The sequence below is a fragment of the Peromyscus maniculatus genome, chromosome 1, assembly GCF_049852395.1.
Source record: "Peromyscus maniculatus bairdii isolate BWxNUB_F1_BW_parent chromosome 1, HU_Pman_BW_mat_3.1, whole genome shotgun sequence".
In the NCBI taxonomy this organism is placed as follows: domain Eukaryota; kingdom Metazoa; phylum Chordata; class Mammalia; order Rodentia; family Cricetidae; genus Peromyscus; species Peromyscus maniculatus.
The window spans coordinates 103518760-103540485 of record NC_134852.1 but is presented as its reverse complement, the minus strand read 5'-3'; the positions used below and the strand labels follow the sequence as shown (position 1 = coordinate 103540485).

Sequence of the window (21726 nt, the reverse complement as noted above, 5' to 3'; positions counted from 1 at the left end):
GAACGAGATGGAAGATGAGGAAGAGTCAGATGGGAAAGCCCTAGCTGGGTAAGAACAAGGTGAAAAGGACCTAGATGAGGCAGAATTAAGATGAGAGAATTAAGATAGAACTTAAGAGGGAACAGTAGAGAAACAGAGAAATCAGGCAAGAAAGGAGCTAGGCACGAGAACAGAACTGAAGCTGTGTATATGTGGATGTTGTTATGCCAGAGGAATTAAAGCCAGTGGACTATAGAGCTCAGTGTGCTGAGATTCTATTTCCTGAAAATAGTCCTCGCTGTTAGTTCTCTTTCCTGAGCCCCTGGGATGTATAATATTAAGGCTGGTCCCTCTAATACTATACAAGATTGTGAAATGCTAAGCACTTCGAATCTGGATAGAGAACTAAGATGTAAGAAAAATAGAGGCTGGAGAGATGACTCAATGTATAAAGCGCCTGAAGCACCTGAGCTTGCATCCACAGCACCTGTGTAAAACCTGGGCGTACAGCCTGTGCCTGTAATCCCATCACCTGGGGCAGGGACAGATGGTGCCTGAGCTTTGACAGTTTAGCAGAAATGGTAAGCCCCAAGCTTCGGGGGTGAAAGGGGGAGGGGAAGAGTGTGAGAGGGGGGAGAAAGAGCGGAGAGGGGAGAGGGAGAGGGAAAGGGGGGCAGGCAAAGGAGAGAGGAAGAGGGGGAGAGGGAGAGGGAGAGGGAGAGGGAGAGGGAGAGGGAGAGGGAGAGGGAGAGAGAGAGAGAGAGAGAGAGAGAGAGAGAGAGAGAGAGATTGAGATTGATCTATCCTGTTTCAAAAAAGATCCAGAATGAATGAGGAAGATACCCACTGATGATGTCTGGCTTCCACATGCATACACATGTACCAACACATCTGTATATACACATATTCCCTAAAACAACAACAACAACAAAACCCAAAAACAAAAACCAAGAAAAATGTGGAAGACTGGATAACAACAAAAGGAAAAGAATATAAATTTGAGTTCCTTTTTTCTGTTTTGGGTCCAGGAAGTTCCAATCCCCAACTCTCTTTGAGATGGTTTGCTGAATTTAAATGAATTATTGAGAAGTCTGTTTCATACAATGAATCTGAGATGGGTTACTGTGAAATAGTTTTGAGAGGTGAGAGTAAGTGCTGGGGAATATAGTGGGCAGTAGAACACCTCATCAGCCAGCATGTATTAAGTTTTAGGCTCAATTCCTGGTAGCAGCAAACAAACAAAACTGTTGTGGAATATTCCTTTACACCTTGTGAAGATGTGCCACTGTGACTAGTTTAATCAAGAGCCGAATGGAAGAGGATAGGTGGGACTTCAGGAGAGAGAGAGGGGAGAGTGGAGTCACCAGCCAGATGATGAGGAAGCAGGATGGGCAAGTACAGAGGAAAGGTAACTGAGCCGTAAAAGAGCAAAGATAGCCGGACAGTGGTGGCGCATGCCTTTAATCCCAGCACTCGAGAGGCAGAGCCAGGCGGATTTCTGTGAGTTCGAGTGAGGCCAGCCTGGTCTAAAGAGCAAGATCCAGGACAGGTGCCAAAACAATAGATATCCTGTCTCAAAAAGACAAAAAAAAAAAAAAAAAAAAAAGGAGCATAGATGAAAAGATATTGGTTATTTTAAGTTATAAGACCTAGTTAGGAACAAGCCTAAGCTAAGGCCAAGCTTTCATTAATCAATAAGTATCTGTGTCGTATTTTGCGAGCTGGTGGCTCAAAGAAAAAAATCTGTCTATATGAAACAAAACACAAAAACCCACCACTCAAACTGCTGTACATATGAAAAAATTAAAAGATACACATAATAATCAGAGTACCTCTATAAAGTTCATATTAAGTATAACACATTTGCAATGGGATAGACATTATTTTAAAATTTATTATTCACTACAAAAAATCTCTACTTATATAAGAAGTCACTTGGAAAATCTAATCAACTTTGTTGTAGTATTTTATTTTATATAAAAATCTAACTGCAATAATAAGCAGGGAAGTAAAATCCAGTAAGTATGTAGACTATGGAACTGTCTTCAAGTATGCAATCTGATAACAAATACTACTTCATTTACAAAGCTCAAATGCAAAACTGTTTTTGTTGCTGTAGTTATCAAAAGGATAAGGACCAAATGCCCTTCTATCTCAAACCAGGCTTTGGGAGACAGCTTTTCAACATACAAAGTCATACAACAGAAAAGTAAAATACCCAAACACTTGTGTGTAGTCCATAAGTACTTTGGAGGATTTGTAGTAAATCCATTCTCTGGAGTGATCAGCAGCCAACAGCAGGAGTGTCAATATTCCTTCCAGAACCTATAAAACCCCAATGCTATTGCTAAACAAGTGAACACCGAGGCTGTGGAGAGAAAGGAACTATGTTACAAGTAGGAGTTTAATTAGCTTCAGGTAGTAAAATAATAACTAAATGAACAGAAACAAAGAAAATCAAATTTATATCCCATGTTCTTTATTCCCTAGAAAACTAAACTAAGGATAAAAGGCATTTGTAAAACAAGATTTACATCAATAGCTTCCTGTGTTTTAGAGGGTAAAAATGAAAATGATTTAAAAATATAGGTGTCTTGTCAGAAAATGTAAGCAGTACCTCAAAGTTACTAGCACTGTGTCTTAGGGTTTCTATTGCTGTAATAAACACTATAACTAAAGCAGCTTAGGGAGGAAAGGGTTTATTTTATCTTACACTCTCAGGTCACACTCCATCACTGAGGAAAGTCAGCACAGGAACTGCAGGCAAGAACATGGAGACAGGAGCTGAAGCAAAAACCAGATGGCTAACTGGCATACTCAGCCTGCTTTCAGCCTGTCCAGAGGCTGGTGGTGCCATGCACAGTGGGCTGAGTCCTTTCACATCAATCATTAATTCCCCACAGGCTTGCCTACAGGCTGATCTTATGGAGGTGTTTTCTCAGTTGAGGTTTCTGGGCACAGATGGTATATGCCTGTATTTCTAGACACTTGGGAGACTAAGCCTATAAGTTTTGGTCAAATCGACAGCCAAATCCTACCATGCCTGGTATTTGTGAATCTTCAATAAATGGGACCTTATTGTGTTAGTAATGTCTCAGGTATTCTAGGACAAATGGATCCACTCATGCCATATCTTTCTGCTTATTTAAAAATAGGTAATTGCCGCTTCCTAAAATGCTTATCAGTAACAACAGTACTAAAATATATTTAAAAAAGGAGGAAAGAGAAAGTGCCTCATATTATTGGTTCTAAATGCTCAGTGAAAAAAACAAAAGAAGGATGACTCAGGAAAAATCTTTATTATTTATTTATTTTTATGTGTATGTGTATTTTACATGTATGTCTGTGAACTATGTGTGCGCTTTGTGCCTGTGGAGGCCAGAAAAGGGCACTGGATCTCCTAGGACTAGAGTTATAGATGACTGTGAGCCACAACGTGGGTGCTAGGAATCAAACCCTAGTCCTTTAGGAGAACAACCAGTGTGCTTAACCACTGAGCCTTTTCTCCAGACCCAGGAAAATCTTTTCTAAAACAACTGCAAATTTGCTTATTTCTTTTGCTACTACTAAGTCTATCAGATTTGCCTTGTAGATCTAAACTGCTGAATGGAAGCTTTTTTGGAAAATGTCACCATCTTCAACTTCAAGAGTAAAAGGGGTAATTTAAACTATGGTATTCTTTAGGTGGCTACTCAAGAGAATATTGGAAAATGGCAGGTAGACTGGAAACCATGCATTTGTTGCTTTGGGACTGATTTTTAGAAGAGAATGAACATTCCAAATGGCTGTTTGGAATTTCCCTCAGCATTACAGTTAAGCTCAAGGCCTTCAGTTCTATAGACTTTTCTAGAATAGGGGTTTTCAAAGCCTAGCTGTAGAATTATTTTTTAATCTGAATTTTAAGCAGGAATCTAATGTTAAAGAGATTAAAAAAACAGAGCCTTCAGAGTTAAGAAAAGTGCTATACATCAGTTGAGGGCTGGCTCCTTCATCTTCTAAATTGCCAAATCACCACAAACAGTGGCTGGCCAGAAAACCACTATGATCAAGATTTTTTTTTTTTTATATAGTATTTTGTTAATACAGACATTTAAAGTAGGTGTACCTTCTGACTCCAAATTTTCAAATGTGCATAGCAACAAGGGTATAGAGGTGTGTGTCTTTAGAAAAGCATGCACATATATGGATGTTCAGAGTAGCAATGCTCTTAAGGATGAAGAATCCAAAGCAACATTGTTGGGGAAATTATAACATTTTGATACAACAGAATGCTATCTTTTGTAATAAAAAGATGTGTATTAATGTTAAAATATATTTAAGACATATAGTTACATTTAAACACAGAGTTAATTATCATGTGTAATTCCTTTTTACAAGTCTATATATTACTTGTATATAGCAGACAAGATATAAACTGCTAATAGTAAATAAAGAAGGCGAGGGGATTTTCACTGCTCTTGAATTTTTATATGGATAATTTAAATGAAAATATATTGCTTTTAAGAAAAAGGAAACAGACAAGTAATACTTAATTAATGCATTCTTCTTATCACATGGGGCCATAAAACTTAGGAGAGATTGAAGCTGTGGAGCTCAGTAGGGACAAGCCAGTTTGGGGACAGTACCTGTGTGCTCAGTCGGCTTGAGGTAAGATGGTTCCGTACCCTCCACTCCTCTCTGTTCGCTGTGTTTTTAACAGCCTACATCGACTTTAGTCATCTTTCTAACACCATTCAAATCTTTACAATAAAATGAATTTTTTTACTGTGGAATTTACTCAATTATTTTACCACTTGTTCTTTGGTTTATTTACTTGATAGCCCGACACCTTTTTCTCTAAGTGAACTGCCCAGTTGCCTAATCAATTTCGATGTTGAAACTGGAACCTTCTTCAAGCAGAACAGGGTATCAAGCAATAAAGAACATTTTAGCTCCTTTTTTTCTCTGACCTGGAATGGTTATCCTGACAGGTAGGACCCAACAGATCCAAAGATTCCCTGTCGGCAATTCCTTACTCTGACAGACTTACCTGCAAGATAACGAATTGTCTCAAGTTTGTTCGACTCCATCAGTGTTTTTAAGGATGCAATTTCAGTGTCGATTTTATTACTGGTCTCTGAAATAACACTTTTGGTTTGGGTATCCTGTAGCAAGTCAGAATAGACAGTTTTACTTTTGTCCCTATGTATTATGGACAAAAACATTTATATTAAAACCTTCAGTTGTGTGTTAATAGTGCATTTAAAAAACTCTGAATTGATAGTAAATAAATACTACCAAGTGACAAAAACATTACTCCAATTTCCTATCTGGAGACAATTTCCTTGAATTATTCAATACTGGGCATAGTCTACTAAAAATCTCTTAAGATATATGAGACCTAAATATATGATAAACTAAGAAGTAAACATGTTAGCCCCAGACATATCATTTTATGTGTAAAGTCCTTGGAATATTATTAACACTTTAACCATAAAGACATATTTTAGATATATTTTGCCAAAAAAATCATCCAAGGTTATATATAGTATGAATGGAGATCAATATAAAAGGAACCGGAATATACCTAGTGGGTAACTTTGCACATATAGGGAGCAGAACTCAGAAATTAGCTGAGAGAATTTGCTCATTTCCTTAATTATCTACTTTCTCTGGCCAAGAAGTATATGAAAATGGATTCCTGAAAGCACAGGTGATCTTCCCTTCTACTAAATTCTGAACAAGAGAACTTTTTAAGAAAAGGATGAGGCTACATCAGAAAGCTAGAGAGTTTACTTACTATTTAATGATTATATTACAGGATTATTGAGAATGTAAACAAGACCCCTAAGTACAGGGTTTAGAGCCTGGGTTCTTGATTTGAGACAGGATATCACATAGTAGCCCAGTTTGGCTTCAAACTCACTACAGTCCTGAGTTCTGGGATTACATACCACATTTGGATTAGAATCTTCTGGATTAGAATCTGTATTCTTTTTTCAAAATTATTTATTTTTATTTCACATGCATTGGTGTTTTGCCTGCATGTATATGTCTTTGTGAGGGTGTCTGATCCCCTGGAACTAAAGCCACTTGTGAGCTGCCATATGGGTGCTTGGAAATGAACTTAGGTCTTCTGGAAGAGAAGCCAATGCTCTTAACTACTGACCCATCTCTCCATCCCCTAGAATCTATGTTCTTATCTCAACTCTATCAACTACTGGCTGTGTGGTTTTAACCTTTTTGTGTATCATTTTCCAAACTACTAAAGTAGAAATAACACTAATTATAGAGGCTGACCTGAAGATTAAATGCATTAGCAGACATAAGTACATGTATATTTACTATGATTTAAAATTTTTAAAGATATTTGTTTATTTAAATCTAGACATTTACTTAAACAGTAGTAAATTTTTTTTTATAAAAGTAGCTACTGTCTATATAAAAATAAATTAGTATGTCATGAAAAACTTAATTCTTTTGAGGGGGGTGTTATTTTCAAGACAGTGTCTCACTGTGTAGCTCTGGTTGACCTGGACCTCGCTATGTAGAGACCAGGCTAGCCTCGAACTCACAGAGATCCACCTCTGCCTCCCAAGTGCTGAGATTAAAAGCATGTACCACCATGCCTAATCCTTAGTTCATATTTTAAAAAGATTTATTTTAGAGTGTGTGTCTGTGTGTGGATATGCGTTGGAGGCATCGGGCATGTGCTCCCTTGGAACAGGAGGTACAGGTGGTTGTGAGCTGCCTGATGTGAGTGCTAGGAGCCAAACTCTAGTCCTCTGTGACTGTGGTATGCTGAGTCATCTCTCTAGCCCTGGTAAGCTTTCATTCTTACTCCAGGGTTGTAGCTCATGGAACCCCACTTCCTAGGGGCAGCTTTCCCCAGAGTGCTAGAAAACTGCAGCAGTGACGAAATCACATTCTATAGGCTAGGTATTTAATCCAAGTTTACAAACTGATGGATATAAGAGTGGTCACACAAGCAAGGAACATGAATAAGTGGAAGAAAAACTTCTATGTATTAACCTTACCTTTTTAGTAAATTCATTGGTTGCTTCCATAAGTTGTTTTTCTTGATCCGTGAACTAAAGGATATGAAGCCAGAAGGTTAAAGGAAAAAAGGGGCCGCAAGATGACTCAACGGGAAAAGACACTTGCCACACAAGCCTGCAACCTGAGTGGGATCCCTGGAGCCCACAGCAGGTGAAGGACAGACTGACTCTGAAAAGTTGTCTCTCACCTTGCATGTGTCACAACAACAACAATGAAAACAGGTTATAAATAATGTAAAAAGGAATAACTATTTAACTTAAAAACACATTACTGGAGGGGCTGGGGAAATGGCTCAGCCGTTAAGAGAATTTGCTGCTTTTCCTGAGCACCTCAATTTGATGTCTGGCACCCACATCATGCAGCTCACAATAGTATATAACTCCAGCTTCAGGGGACTGGACACTTCTGGCCTCCTAGGGCATCTGCACTCATGTGGGGACACAACATACTTACATCTACACATGATTTTAAAAAATCTTCCGAAGCGCATTCCTGGGCTGGTGAGATGACGGCTCAGTAGCTACAGGCACCTGCCACCAAGCCTGTCAACCCAGTTCTATCCTAGGACCCGGAGGTGGAAAGAGAAAACTAACTCCCATAAGTCAGTCCTCTGACCCTCACCAGTGTGCCCACACAAATGCACATACCCAAAACATGAATAAAATGCAATTAATTTTTTAAAAAGTACATTACCATGTCTGTTACTCTGCTCCTTTCCAGGTTGATATCCAACTTATTATCTGCTCTGATTCGACTGGTTTCTTGCTTTAAAGAAAATCAGTACTTTAAAAAATGATCTTGTAGTGGGTATTTGTTCTAAAATTAGTGGAATAAATTTCACTTACAGTCAGCTGCTGCTTAACTTGATCTAATTCAATTTTCATTTTCTAGGTATAAAAGAGGTGACAATTAGCATCAATCCAAAAGTCCCTAGGATTACTTTAAAAGTTTGAAAACTTAGATTAGCAAAATTTGCATATCTATGGATTTTTAATACACAATTATGACTTAAAAAAATAAAGAACTAGCAGACCACTGTGTTCATTAGACAAATATTAGGTAGAAAACATTTAGTTTTGGTATTAGATTCTACCTTTAAAATGATTTGCTTTTTTAAATTTTAAAATCTTTAAGCTAGGGCTGGAGACATGGCTCAGTGGTTAAGACTGCTTGCTCCTAGTTCAAAGGACCTGAGTTTAGTTCCCAACACCCATGTCTCATAGCTCACCAGCTGCCTGTAACTCCAGTTTCAGGGGATTTGATACCTCTACAGGTACCACAAGGTATGTCTCTCTCTAAAGTCCCCCTCTTCCATCCTAAGCCCCTCTCCCTAAAAATTAATCTTAAATGCTAGGCTAGTGAAGAACTTAATTTCTGATTTAACTACAAAGATACATTTTGAGGGTCTACAGAGATGGCTCAGTGGTTAAGAGTGCTTACTGCTCTTCTAGGGGCCTGACTTTGGTTTGTAGCAATCATGTCCAGTTGCTCACAACTGCCTGTTAGTCCAACTCCATAGGATCTGATGCCCTCTTCTGGCACCTGCACCCATATATACATAGCCACATACATATAAACAGAATTTAAAAATAATATTTTAAATACATTTTTCTCATAGTGACAAAGACAGCATAGCATTAAATAAAATGGAGAACATCACAGTATTTTCAGTTTTAGGAACAATGTATGATAAGCTATACTAGAAAATTTATACTGAGCTCAAATTTTTCTCCTCTTACATAAACAACTTACAATATGTACTCAGTATGCAAGAAATTGGTTTACAGATAAAGATTAGGTAAGGCTAACAGTGAATTTTGTTTTTGGTTTTTGTGACAGAACCTCCTTTTGTAGCCCTAGCTGGCCTGGAATGTGCTATGTACAGGCTGGTCTCAACCACACATCCACCCACCTGCCTCTGCTTCCTAAGTGCTGGAATTAAAGGTGTGCATCACCATGCCCAGCTTTAAACAGTGAATTTTTTTTAAAAGATTTATTTATTTATTATGTATACAGAAGAGGGCGCCAGATCTCATTATAGATGGTTGTGAGCCACCATGTGGTTGCTGTGAATTGAACTCAGGACCTCTAGAAGAGCAGTCGGTGCTCTTAACCTCTGAGCCATCTCTCCAGCCCCTAAACAGTGAATTTTTAATTTAAAAACTTTTAATACATAATATTATATGATCTTACTATTTACTAAGTAGCATCCTTGTGAGATTAATTACTTTTTTATTACTAGTAGTAAGTTAAAAGTTCTATCACCTCATTCTCTGCTCTCAGATTTGCAAATTCACTCTTTTCTAGGATGACCATGTCTTTCCTGATGGAATCCAAATGAGCCATTAGCTGTTGCACTGTTATTTCCTAGAAAATAAAATAAAAATAACCCAGTGATGTACGGAATGGTAGCATCCTTTTATTTTTTTAATTGTTTTATAGAATTCAACATGCTAACAGGTACAATTAACTGGTTACATAAAAAATACACATGAAATCCACATATCTAAAATATAAAAATAAAAACGAGGAAATTCAGGGAAGAAAACTTTATCTCCCAGTGAAGAGAAATATCTAGGTCTTTTAATGAAGATAATCCTAACAAAAGTGCTTATGTAGCTCCTGTTAAGTTCCTGAACAAATAGTGCTTCAGAGTTTTTTTAGATTAATTTATGTATTTTATGTATATAAGTGCTCTGTCTTCATGTGTGCCAGAGGAGGGAATCAGATCCTTTTATAGATGGTTGTGGGTGCTGGGAATTGAACTCAGGACCTCAAGAAGAGCAGCCAGTGCTCTTAAGTGCTGAGCCATCTCTCCAGCCCCTCAGTTCTGTTTTTTAATAATATTTCAGTGTTTTGATTTTGAGAGACTTTTCTACCACATGAAAATACTAAGATATTGAATAGGTATGGTTTTAAAAGAAAATAAGATACACAGCTGAAATAATTGCCCTTTATCAGCACAACATAATAGTTTTGTTTACATTTCCTGGTCTCTTTCCTATATTTGACACTACTAAGAAAATATGAAAGGAAAGGTAACTCCTGACAGATTCATAAGCATTTGCCTTATAAAGAAGAACTTTAAACTTGATTTTTGCAGAAAAGGTCCTGATCTACATAATTCTAAAAAATAAGAGAATACTTTATTAGTTTTTGTAATAAATCCTGTACAGCTGAGAAAAATTAACTTTAACATTTTCAACAAAATTCCTGACCCTCTGGCCTCAGCCTCAGTGTGCATTAACTATACCTAGCAGAAGAACATTTCTGCAGAAATGGCTCCCAGCAACCCTACAAAGAAATCTGGTTCCATAATCAACTTCTTAAAATTAGGTGATTCAAAACAAAAATGTGTAATCTTGAGAGGGCCATATTTCCAGGGCTTGTTAGTCAAGAAGGTCCATGCAAGAAGAGCCACAGTTCAGTTCTAAAGTTATAGTTCTCCACTGCCTGGTGTGGGTAAAAAAGACTGACAACTGACTTCAGTTTTCAGTAACAGAGGGCATAGCAACTTCAGACACATGGTCAAGAAACTAAGTTAGCTCAAAGCTAAGACAATTTAGTCTTCAAAGGGTCAACAACGCACACATCGTCAAATTTCACAAAGAGAATGGTCTACAAAGCTGTTTGAACCTAAACTGCCATTTTCTGTGTGACTTTCAAAAAGTTACTTACGTCTTTGGTTTCCCTATTGGTAAAACAGAAATAACTACCTACATTCTTCATAGAAATACAGCTTGAGATCCCAAAAGTCTACAAAACAGCACAAGTGCCTATCAAAACCTTTATATGTGAAGCTGTAATCCATTGTAAGCAGCCACAGCTATTTTATGTGACTGTTCTACCGTCTGTGGAGTCATCAGTCTAGGCAGACTTACAGTGGCCTTTTCTGAAGTGATCAGATGGTAGTGTGATTGCCAGATGGCCCTGAACCTTAGCTCTATCCTTCATATCATCTTTGTGCTTTCTTTTGTCCTAGAGGTGGGGTTAGGCTCCTGGATGAAAGAGTATTTTTAACGTCACAAACCAGTACTTTAAAAAGCCAAGAGTTTAATAGTAACACTTTTACACTTATGCTACTTTTAATATGTAGGATTATGTGGCTCTGGCAGCAGGAATATTCCCCAAATCATAGTTTTAATTGCACAAAAAACAGGCATAAAATTTAATAGTATGTTATTTTATTGAAAATGTCAATAGCTCCTTTGGATAGATCAACAGAAGATAGATGAGAGCTTTGGGAGAATTAATTAAATGCATGGCTTTTTTTTTATTCACTTAATTAACTAGCCTGTGATGACCCTGAAATAAGGTAAGCTAAAATAATGCAAAATTGAAAGGCAAGTTAAATATAACAGATTAAGTGTTTCCATTTCCAATTAAGGATTATAGTATCTTTAAGAGCTTTTGATTTTCTATAACCCTTAAAATAATTAAATTCCATGAAACAGATTCTAATTTTATGTAAGAAATCCACACTTTTATGTCTATGTTTTGAAATAACCATCAGAAGAAGAAAAAGACTAAATTTGAAAAAATAATTATAAGAAGAAAACAGATTTTTAAACAGTTCAATATCTTATTTATTTTTGTCCACTATCATTGAAATCTGAAAAGTCTTAAAAATCACTCAACCCATGCACAGGTCAACAAAATGGCTCAGTAGGTAAGCATGTGTGCTGGCAAGCTTTAGAACCTGAGTTCAACCCTTGGACCCTTGTGGCAGAAGGAGAGAACTGACTCCTGCAGATGTTCTCCGACCTCCATGCCTGTGCCATGGCATTGCACCCCCACCCTCAATAAATAATGTTTAAAAGAATTTTTTTCTCCTGAAACAGGGTTTCTTTGTGTAGCCCTGGCTGTCCTGGAATTCACTCTGTAGACCAGGCTGGCCTCGAACTCAGAGATCTGCCTGCCTCTGTCTCCCAAGTGCTGGGATGAAATACATGTACCATCACCACCCAGCTTACATTTTTTTTTTTTAATTTCATATCCAGTCAGATTTAGACATTTTAGCCAGGTAATTTATAAAGTCTTTTCTAGCCATGTTAGTCCATTCTAGCTTTCAAAGTCTGGGAAGATTAATCATACAAACATAAAATCAGTAAACATGTCATTGTATACAAAGACTAACTCTTCTACTTTGGAGGGTTTTCCGGGAGAAAAGGTGTTTCACTAAAGTCTACCACCATTTCATGATTGAAATACCACATTTATTTCACACTGGGAAGATGACTGGATTCCACTCTTGTTATCAACTGTTAGGGACACTCCAGTTCTTCTGTTTTGAGACAGACTCTATGAAGGTCTTTTAAATTCTTCCTTTCCTCCTTCCTTAGGAGAAACGATCTAATGAAACTCCCAGGAGTGATAAACAATGGACATATTACCTGCTGAGCTTTAGTCACCATCTCCTTATAGATAGTGTCCAGGCTGACATTTGATAATGTACTTAGTACCGACACAATCGTCTCTGCTTGTGTCTTGTCAAATCCTACACACAACAGGAAAATCGGCATTTAAAACATCACATTACTAGCAGAAGAGTCAGCTAACAAACTTTCAACACTTCAACTATTATACTTAAAACAGTTACAATGCTATCTTATTCTAAAAGTACTCTAATTCCTAATATAACTAGATCTACAACAAAACGGAACACTTCTAGTCTCTTTTTGATAGTGCTTATATAATCGGCAACAGTGGTATTATTTTCACTTGTACTTCAATTTCTCCTTGGTTGATAGTGAGGTTAAGTACCTTCACATACATTTTAGTTATTTTTCTGTGTACTGCTTTTTTACATGGCCTTTGCCCACTGTTCTATAAAATTACTAAACTTTCTTTTTTTGATTCATAAGAACTCCTTAACATTTAGGTTTATCTAGAATTTCAGTAAGCAATTTAATGTTTTTGAATACCATTCTGCAATGTCAATTAGCTGTTCACTTGTAAGGTATTACCATATCTGGAAATAAATTATTCCTTAATTTTTTATTCTTCAACATTTATACTTCGATCCAGAATTTACTATTAGCCTTTAAAAGTTTTTTTTTTCTATTTTACTTCACTGGAATTATTTTGTACATATAACTTTATACAATTTTTTTTACAATATATCTTTCCCCAACAATACAATTTTAAGTGACTATAAAACACTGTGGTGTGTGGAGGGCACTTGTTTCAAAAATTCCTCTTAATTGTTGGTAACAGTGCCCCTGTCTTGACTTGGGAATTTATTATCTGAGTGCTGCTAATTTTCTTCTTTCAAGTACTTGTTTCTCACCATGAGTTTCCAAGTCCTGCACCAGCACATGGGTATCAAAAGTTAGTTTTCTTTGTTCTAAAGGAGTTATGTCCACTGGCCTCCTGTCATAACTTGACTTAGTTGTGGTGGTTAAGAAACCTGAAAAGAGAAGACAGTGTTATCTTCTAATAATTTACAGTGGTATCACACTTTGGCTTCTAAAGAGCTTTTCTCATCTATTTAAATACAGTTCTAGCTTCCTAATTAGGAGTCCTGTAATCTCACCCAAATTAACTGACTCTCCTGAACTCTTTTCATCTGAAAAGTCTCTGATGCTATTCTGTACATATCAAACATTCAACACGTTTCATTTTCTTCTTTCATCATTCAGAAATGTTTTAAGAGTTGGTCTAAATTCTAATGTGACATATATTAACTGCTTTGGACATCACTGCTTCTATTCTAATTACCAGCATCTGCCCTACTTTCTTCAGTTCCCAGAAGTTTCTTACAGAGCTACAAAACTTTTCTATGTATATGTTCTTACCTAACATACCCTTTGTTCTCTTATGTACCCACAACATTTATTTCCTACAGTTTTCGTCACTAATACAGTTAGCATGTTAGCTGTTTTCTTTCTGACTCAGACTGTAAGTCCTATGCTGCCATGGCTATATTTTTTTGTTACTGTATGTTTAGGACCCTTAAGGGCACTTGTGTAGCAGTTTCCTCCAAGATTGGAACATTCCATCTTGCAGGGAAACTCCTTACGCAGGAAGGTAAACAACTCAAAATAGCTTCAGGAAGTCCCTACAACTGACCAGATTCACTACAGCTCCCTCAACACACCAGAGTAAGCAATACAAGCTGAGAGACCTTCTTGAATGGAAGGAAGTTGCATAGATGATTCCAGAAGCCAAATTGCTAAGAAGACTCAGACAAACTGAACTGAAAGAAGACTCCTAGAGGAAACTTCAACCTGTTGAGCTGCCTGCAGCCTGTATCATGTGCTCTAGATTCCCATCTTGTGAGCTGTCACCCAGGCTAGGGTGGGACAGCTACTTTGTGTCATTTCTGCTCCTGTAAGTAAACCTTCACCCATCCTGTAAGTAACCACAATAAAACTCATGGTTCACCAAGTTGGACTTTGGTGTTATCTGTACTTTGGTTTGTCATGGGCTTCCTAACTAGTGTGAGTAGATGTGTGTGTGTGTGTTGTGTCTCCCCAGGAAAAGTTTTGTCATACAACAACACTTTGATACACAGATGAGTCACAATCGATGAATTGGATTTTAAGTCCGGGAGCATTTACTGGTCAGTATAGGAGCCCATTCATTTCTGAAGTCTTCTGGTCCTGGTTCCATTAAATTCCCAAAACTTAACTCAGACACAATATAGTCTTTTTCTCTGTTACTAATTTTATTATAAAGTATTTCCTCTGAGGATGAATTCTGCACATATAAAACTATTATGATACATTAAGATAACAGCTGTCAGTATAATAGTCAAATAAAAGGCATTATACCAGATAACTTATATGCTGCCAACGCAAAGTAATATTATTCACATTTTTAAATAAAAACCATGCTTATTAGAGCTGGATATGGGACTCATGCTGGATTTGGTACTCATGCTGGATATGGTGATCCTAGCACTCAGAAGACTGAGGCAAGAGGAGCATGAATTCGATGCTATCCTGGGCTACATACTGAAACCAGACCAGACTAGACCAAACCATATGGTGCTTAAGAAAGGCAAAGGAATTTTCTTAGGTTACAGATCCAGTGATAGGTAACAGAATTCCAGTTTAGGTTCTTTTGACTACAAAGCTCACATTCTTTCTATCACCTTATGTTGTCTATCTCTTATTTATCCCAAGCTACTTATATATCTAGGTACTTAAACAGTGGCTTCAACTTCAGGCATTACTTTATGCTAGTCATTTATAGTGCATGTGTAATTTCTTTTTAAATATTTTTATAGCCACGAAAGTAGACTAAACACCATGTCATGTGTTAGGCACAGAGCAATATATACTGAAGCCAGACATTCCTGGTGTCTTCACTGATTTTGTGGACTGGAAGGCAGTAAATACGTGTTATTAAAAAAAAAAATCAAAGCCTCGCCTCTGAATTCCGTTTAACCAAAGAGATAAAAGCAGCAGCTGGAAAGGTGGAACCATGCTTTAAATAAACTAGCATAGTCAGCCTTCTTTTGGCTGAGTTTCACCTAAAAAAGGGTTAAAAAATGTGCTTTTGTGTGTCACACCCAAAGTAGGAGAGAAAAATATACCTCAGAACTGTAGATTTCAGTAGTTGCCCTATACAGCTGCATTAGGAGTGATGACTTGTACCCTTAGTTACTGCTTCCTCATTACAAGTTTATTCTACTTTAGAGAAGAATCAGGAATACTTACATAACATTTCAATATTTTCATGCTCATTACCAAATTCTTAAAATTGTCATTTTATTGATGGAGGAAAGTGATGTTCAGAGGCAAGTATGATACATCTTAGAACTTAGGTCTCATGGGTATTCAAACTGGTACAGTTCCTGATTTTAGTCAATAAATAATGAATGCTTCATACAAAAATCAGTTCCTTTGGATAGAGACTAAATAAATACCTTACCATTGCCAACAAATCTCGGCAAGGCACAGCTAATCTAACATCCTATTATGCGCTCTGGCTCTTAGACTTTAACGACAAACATGCCATCTGCTTGCTTTCCCTTCTTGGGGCATTTGCACAGCCTGTGTTCTGAAAGCTCTCCTTTGCCTATTCCAATTCATTCTTCAGAGCTCTGCACAAATGTCTTTTCTGGTGGGAAGTGTGCAAGGATTCTTGAGGTTAGATCTCTCCTAATGGGTTTTAAAAGTACCTTGTGATATTCTTTTATAACACCACTCACAATTTTCATATTTACACAACTAATTATTAATAACTATATAATAAATAATTATTACATAACTAATTAACAATGTGTAAGTTCCCCGTTAGATCAGGCATTAGTCAACTGCTGCCCTCAGGCTACCAACACCCAGTCTTCAAAGTTGTTTCTGTAAATAAAACTTTATTGGAATTGTTTTCTATGGCTGCTTTCATTCTTCAATGAGAGAACCACATGACCCACACAGCCTAAAACATTTACCATTTGCTCCTTACACAGAAAGTTTTGTTAACCACCAAAGTAAACCTTGAGAGTAGGGGCTACATCTGTTCTTGGTCTCCATTGGGTTCCCAGTACCCAATGGTTTTAGATGCTCTAAAGATACATGTTGGACAACAGGGACTATGTTTGGCATTGTATGTACAATGATGAATGATGTTTTGAGGTCAGAGACTTGTTCACGTTTGTCTCAGATGTGTTACAGGATATTTGATCACACTGTGAACCACACACTGATTGTGTTATTTACTGGGAACACCTGTTTATAGTTGTGGTGTGGCTCAGCCCTAGCACACACTTTTAATCTAAGAGCTTTCTGCTTGAATAGTGTAAACAAGATTAAATAAAGTGAACCATAGGTCAAGAGGTAGAGCAAGCAACCGGATGACAAGAGTGAACAGAGGATTATTAAGAGAAAAAAAGGAGAATAAGAGGGAGTCAGGACGATGAATAGAGAGAAGCACGGGAGATAGAAGGGAGGGAGGGACATTGGAGTTTGAGAAGGTTTTGTTTGAGACAGTAGGAGAGAGGAAAAGGCTTTTGGGATGTCGGTGGAGGAGGAAGGTCATCTCTGCCTCTCTGAGCTAGCAGGCTTTCACTCCAGCATCTGGCTCCCAAGTCTTTATAAGTAAATTGAACAATTGAGATTCTGTTAAAAACAACAGCTGGGCTCAGATGATCCCATCTCAGCCTTCTGAGCAGAAGACTGTATGGTGTGTACTTCTGCTCTGGACTTTTAAGGTTGTGGTTTTTATGATGTGATTTCAATATATATCCACAGGGGCAAAAACAGGCATTTGATCCTTTTATGGGAATAAAGATTATCTGGAAATGACACTTGTTATAGGAAATCTTAAAGATAAAATCTTTAAAGATAAGAAATTTTAAAGATCAACAGAATGGGCAAAATTCACCAAGGCATGCAACACTGTCGTTTCTACCTTGGGTTCTATTTATAATGTGGCTAAGTATAATGAATGATATGTGGGATATTTCTTTAAGATTTATTTTTATTATTTTTACTTACATGTATGTGTAAGCCTACGTCAGTGGTTCTCAAACTTCCTAATGCTGTGACCTTTTAATAATGTTCCTAAAGTTGTAGTGACCCCCCAACCACAAAATTATTTTCATTCCTATTTCATAAGTATAATTTTGCTACCGCTATGTATTGTAATGTAAATATCTGTGTTTTCCAATGGTTGGTCTTTGAAACCCAAAGGGGTCATGACCCACAGGTTGAAAACCACTGGTGTACATGCCGTATGTTACTTGTGTGCATGCCTGTGAAGGCTACAAAAGAGTTCTGGAGCTAGTGGTGGTGGTAGTTGCACATGCCTTTAATCTCAGCACTGGGAGGGCGGGGAGGAGACAGGCAGAGCTCTGTGAGTTAGAGGCCAGCCTGGTCTACAGAGCAAACTCCAGGAGGGCCAGGATGGCTACACAGAGAAACTCCATCTCAAAACCAAAACCAAACCAAACCAAACAAACAAACATACAAAACAAAAAAACAAAAAACCCAAACAAAGAGACAAACTGGATCCTGGGCTAGAGTGAAGGCTCAGAGGTTAAGAGCACTGGCTGCTCTTCTGGAGGTTCTGAGTTCAATTCCCAGCAACCACATGATGGATCACAACCATCTATAATGAGATCTGGTGCCCTCTTCTGGCATGCAAGCAGAACACTATGTACACAAATAAATAAATCTTAAACAAAACAAAACAAAACAAAACTGGATCCTCTGGAGCTGGAGTTACAGGCAGTTAGAAGTACTTCCTGAGGTGGGTGCTGGGAACCAAACTGGTCCTCTGGAAGAGCAGCTAGTGTTTTGAACTGCTGAACCATCTTGCCTGCCCATTTATTTCTTTTATGTGACTTTGTCTCTGTTGTGGGCGTTGACAAGGTCTCTGGCAACAGGACTTTGAGTGAGTTAAGGTGTGAATTTCTTTTCTCTTTTGAAGGCAAAAACGGAACTGAGAAGCCTTTGAATGTTCCTGATATGGTATCATGATCACTGGCTTGACTGTGCCATGAGCAGTTGGATTCATAAATACTCCTTAAAAGTACATTTGACATCTAAACAAAACCCAAATAGCTATAAAAAACATCTCTTTCTCTTCATTTTGATTTTTTTCAAACTCATCTTGTGTATTTACAGTGACAAAAATAAATTCAAAGTTAAAAGACTTATCAACTTAAAAAACTACTAAGCTGTACATCAGATCTCTGGCCTATCTTGTACTACATGCCTTTCTGCTGGAAAAGGTCAGAATTTACTTTTTAAAAAGGCATAAAAAGCTGGATGGTGGTGGCACATGCCTTTAATCCCAGCACTTGGGAAGAAAAGGCAGGAGGATTTCTGTAAGTTCGAGGCCAGCCTGGTCTACAGATCAAGTTCCAGGATAGGCTCCGAAGCTACACAGAGAAACCCTGTCTCAGAAAAACAACAACAACAACAATAATCATATAAAATAGAGTTCATTAAATCTAAGTTGCAAGTTTTATTAATTTACTGCCTATTTTTATAACTGAACCACTTCAATGACATAATAGGTTAGTTTTCTTATTTATTTGTGTATTTGTGTATGGAGTATGCATGTGGGAGCATGCATGCAACAGTGTGTGTGGAGGTCAGAGGACAACTTTCAGGAGTTAGTTCTCTTCCATCTCATGAGTCCCAGGACAGAAATCTCATCATCAGGCTTGGGCAGCAGTACCTCTGTTCGCTGAGTCATCTTGGCTGGTCCTAGCTTGTCACTTCTCTATAGGAATTCAAAGAATACCCATTAAAGCATATATTCTTACATTATAGCCTACTGACAAGCTGTGTATGTTGCTTCAGGAGATCTATGGCAAATTAAATGAACTAACAAAAATGCTCGCTTTCCGGCCTTGGGTACTAATTCTAGCCATAAGGCTTGGGAATCTGTACTTAAACGAAACATCTGCAATGTCTCTGATGTACTTAAGTGTAGAAATTAGTAACAAACTAATAACGTGGCACTTTGAAGAGAAAGTTTAGACAAATCACATCTTCCTATTTATTATTCCTTTAAAGAGTACTGGACTAGATAATTAGGTCTTTTCGTGGAATAAAGATCAGCTTTCAAATTTGCTTGGCTATTGATATTTATTTACAGTAAGCAGTAAATACCTGTTATATTGAACAGGAGCACAAACCATGCACTAATTTTAAGGGAAGACTTAAGATTTACTTGAGTACCCAGACTCAAGTGGAATAAATCAACAACTGTATTAAAATAGTAACATTTACCTGGGGCGTTATATTTTTGGTATGACGTGTATTTTAAAATAATGTTTATTTATACAAATTTCTAAAAACACACAGATGAATCGAGATTTGAATTATTTCTCAAAACAATGCTAGCCCTTGGTGTGTGAGGGTGAGGGTGCACAGGTCAGAGGCCTTTGGTATCCTGCTGTCATGCCCCACCTAATTCTTTTGAGAGGGCAGCTGTCATTGAAGCTGGAATTGGTTGATGGCCACAGCAAGAGCCTTTTATGAGGAGGGTGTTGGGGATTCAAATTCCTGTTAGCATGCTTGTGCAGTACATGCTTTTACCAGTGGATCCATCTCCTCATCCCTTTTGAAAAGTCCATCAGAATGTATATGCATACTAGCTACCTAAATATGTAACCAAAGACTTGTGAATAATTCTGGTTAGTTGCACAGCAGCCTTACAAGGGCAGCCGTGACTTCAGGTCAGTGATGTAAATAAAATTAAAGAACAGGTTAAAAACAAAACAAAAACAAGAAAACAAGCCACACAAGTGTGGAAGCAGGAGGTGTGTTTCAGTACTGAATGGTGCAGTTTATCATCATAGATCCAGGAAGAACAGAAGGAGGTGGTGGTTTTAAAAATGGAAAAGCAAATATATATATATGCCTTGGAAATAGTTCTCAGCATAAAGTAAGATACTCTTCAGGATATACGGACTAACAGAGGGGTCCAAGTTTTGGAAACGCAGAGGTTCAACTTAAAAAAATGCCTACTATGTGACTTTTTAAGGATTCGAGAATTAGGGCGAGAATAAAGCTCTTGACCTGAAATGTGTGCTGCAATCTACCACACTCCTGAGCGCCAAGCTGCTAAATAAGTAAATCTGAACAGTAAACTCAAAGAAATCAAGACACTCGCAACTATCTTAAGAGTTCATTAACTTTATGAGACCGAACAGCAAGCCCGCATCTTTCCCCTTTACTCCGAAGCCCAGGTCCATAGAAACTGCGTCTCCAAGGACGCCGGCTGCCCTACTCCTAGCCCCCATGGGTTTAACCCGCGACCCGCAAGCCCGGATCCCCTGGGGTGGCTTTGCGCCTGTGGGCGGGGCCCGGCAGGGGGTGTGTCCCTCTCGAGTACGCCCGAGCAGACACGACCCGCCCGAATCGTCTCCCTGAGCGACTCCCTGTCTCACCTCTCCGCAGGGCGGATGACAGACGCCCGTGGGGAGTTGAAGTCCAGCGGGCTCCACCGCCTTCAGGGCGTAGGAGCCGCCACATCCAGCGGCTCCTCATAGTCTCGGAGATCCGGGTCAGCAAGAGGAAGCGGAAGGCGTGTTTAATCTCGCAGAGGCTTTCGGACAATGAAGTTCTGGCAACACACGGATGCTGGGAAATGTAGTTTCCGTCCTGTTAATAAAACCATCTATTTACGGGGTCTCCCACGTGAGTCTGGGCCTCGTCACAGAGCCACACTTTACTAAAACGACTCAGAGCTTTTCCCTTTTAACCCGTCGCCTCTTCCGCAGCTCTTTCCGCCTTTACCGCTCCAAGAAACCGGGGTCTTACAGAACCTTCGGGCGCCCATTTGCGGGCAGCAAGCTACAGTCCTACAGCAAGCTTTCCAGAGGCCAGTGTAGCCGCAAAGCATCTTGGGACTCGTAGTCCTCGCTGCTGAGCTTTGTAAGGGGAGACCGCGTAGTAGCTTCATCCTGGAGACTTGTGGAAGTCCATTCCGCAGCACATTTTTGCAGTTTCCCATCTTTCTGCTTGGCCCTCTGGTGCACTGGAGGACCAACTGTTTTAGATCCTTTCTTCAGGGAAACGAAAGTTCTCCTCTTACTGGGTAGATCATGTTCATAATTTACACCTCAGTATTGCTCCACTTGGTAAAATCTTGAAAATAACGTTATCAGTCAGTGGCTTCCTTAGATTTCAACTTTGTGAGAATCAACTATCTACCAACCACCATCACGTGATTGTTTAAACAGTTAATTTTCTAGTCCAGCTGAGAGTGAGAGATTGGCAATATTTTCGATAGCCAAGCTAT

The 21726-nt window shown here is 38.4% G+C and overlaps 1 protein-coding gene across 1 annotated transcript; it reads right to left on the bottom strand.

Moving 5' to 3' along the window:
• Nucleotides 1-1927: 1927 nt before the first annotated feature.
• On the bottom strand, nt 1928-21309 carry Ccdc90b (coiled-coil domain containing 90B). The gene is made up of 9 exons (XM_042280364.2): nt 20873-21309; nt 13307-13426; nt 12411-12514; nt 9283-9384; nt 7863-7904; nt 7711-7782; nt 6996-7049; nt 5009-5123; nt 1928-2347 (listed from the first exon to the last, which is right to left on the bottom strand). The coding sequence occupies exons 1-9, from the start codon at nt 20970-20972 to the stop codon at nt 2286-2288; spliced, it is 771 nt and encodes a 256-aa protein (XP_042136298.1). The 5' UTR covers nt 20973-21309; the 3' UTR covers nt 1928-2285.
• Between the last annotated feature and the right edge of the window lie 417 nt (nt 21310-21726).

Coding starts and splice junctions, on each gene's coding strand:
- Ccdc90b (XM_042280364.2), bottom strand. CDS start 20,972: ATGAGGAGCCGCTGGATGTGGCGGCTCCTACGCCCTGAAGGCGGTGGA. Junction 13,427..20,872: donor GTCATCCGCCCTGCGGAGAG/GTGAGACAGGGA, acceptor TTCTCTTTTCAG/GTTTCTTAACCACCACAACT. Junction 5,124..6,995: donor CCAATGAATTTACTAAAAAG/GTAAGGTTAATA, acceptor GACTTGCTACAG/GATACCCAAACCAAAAGTGT.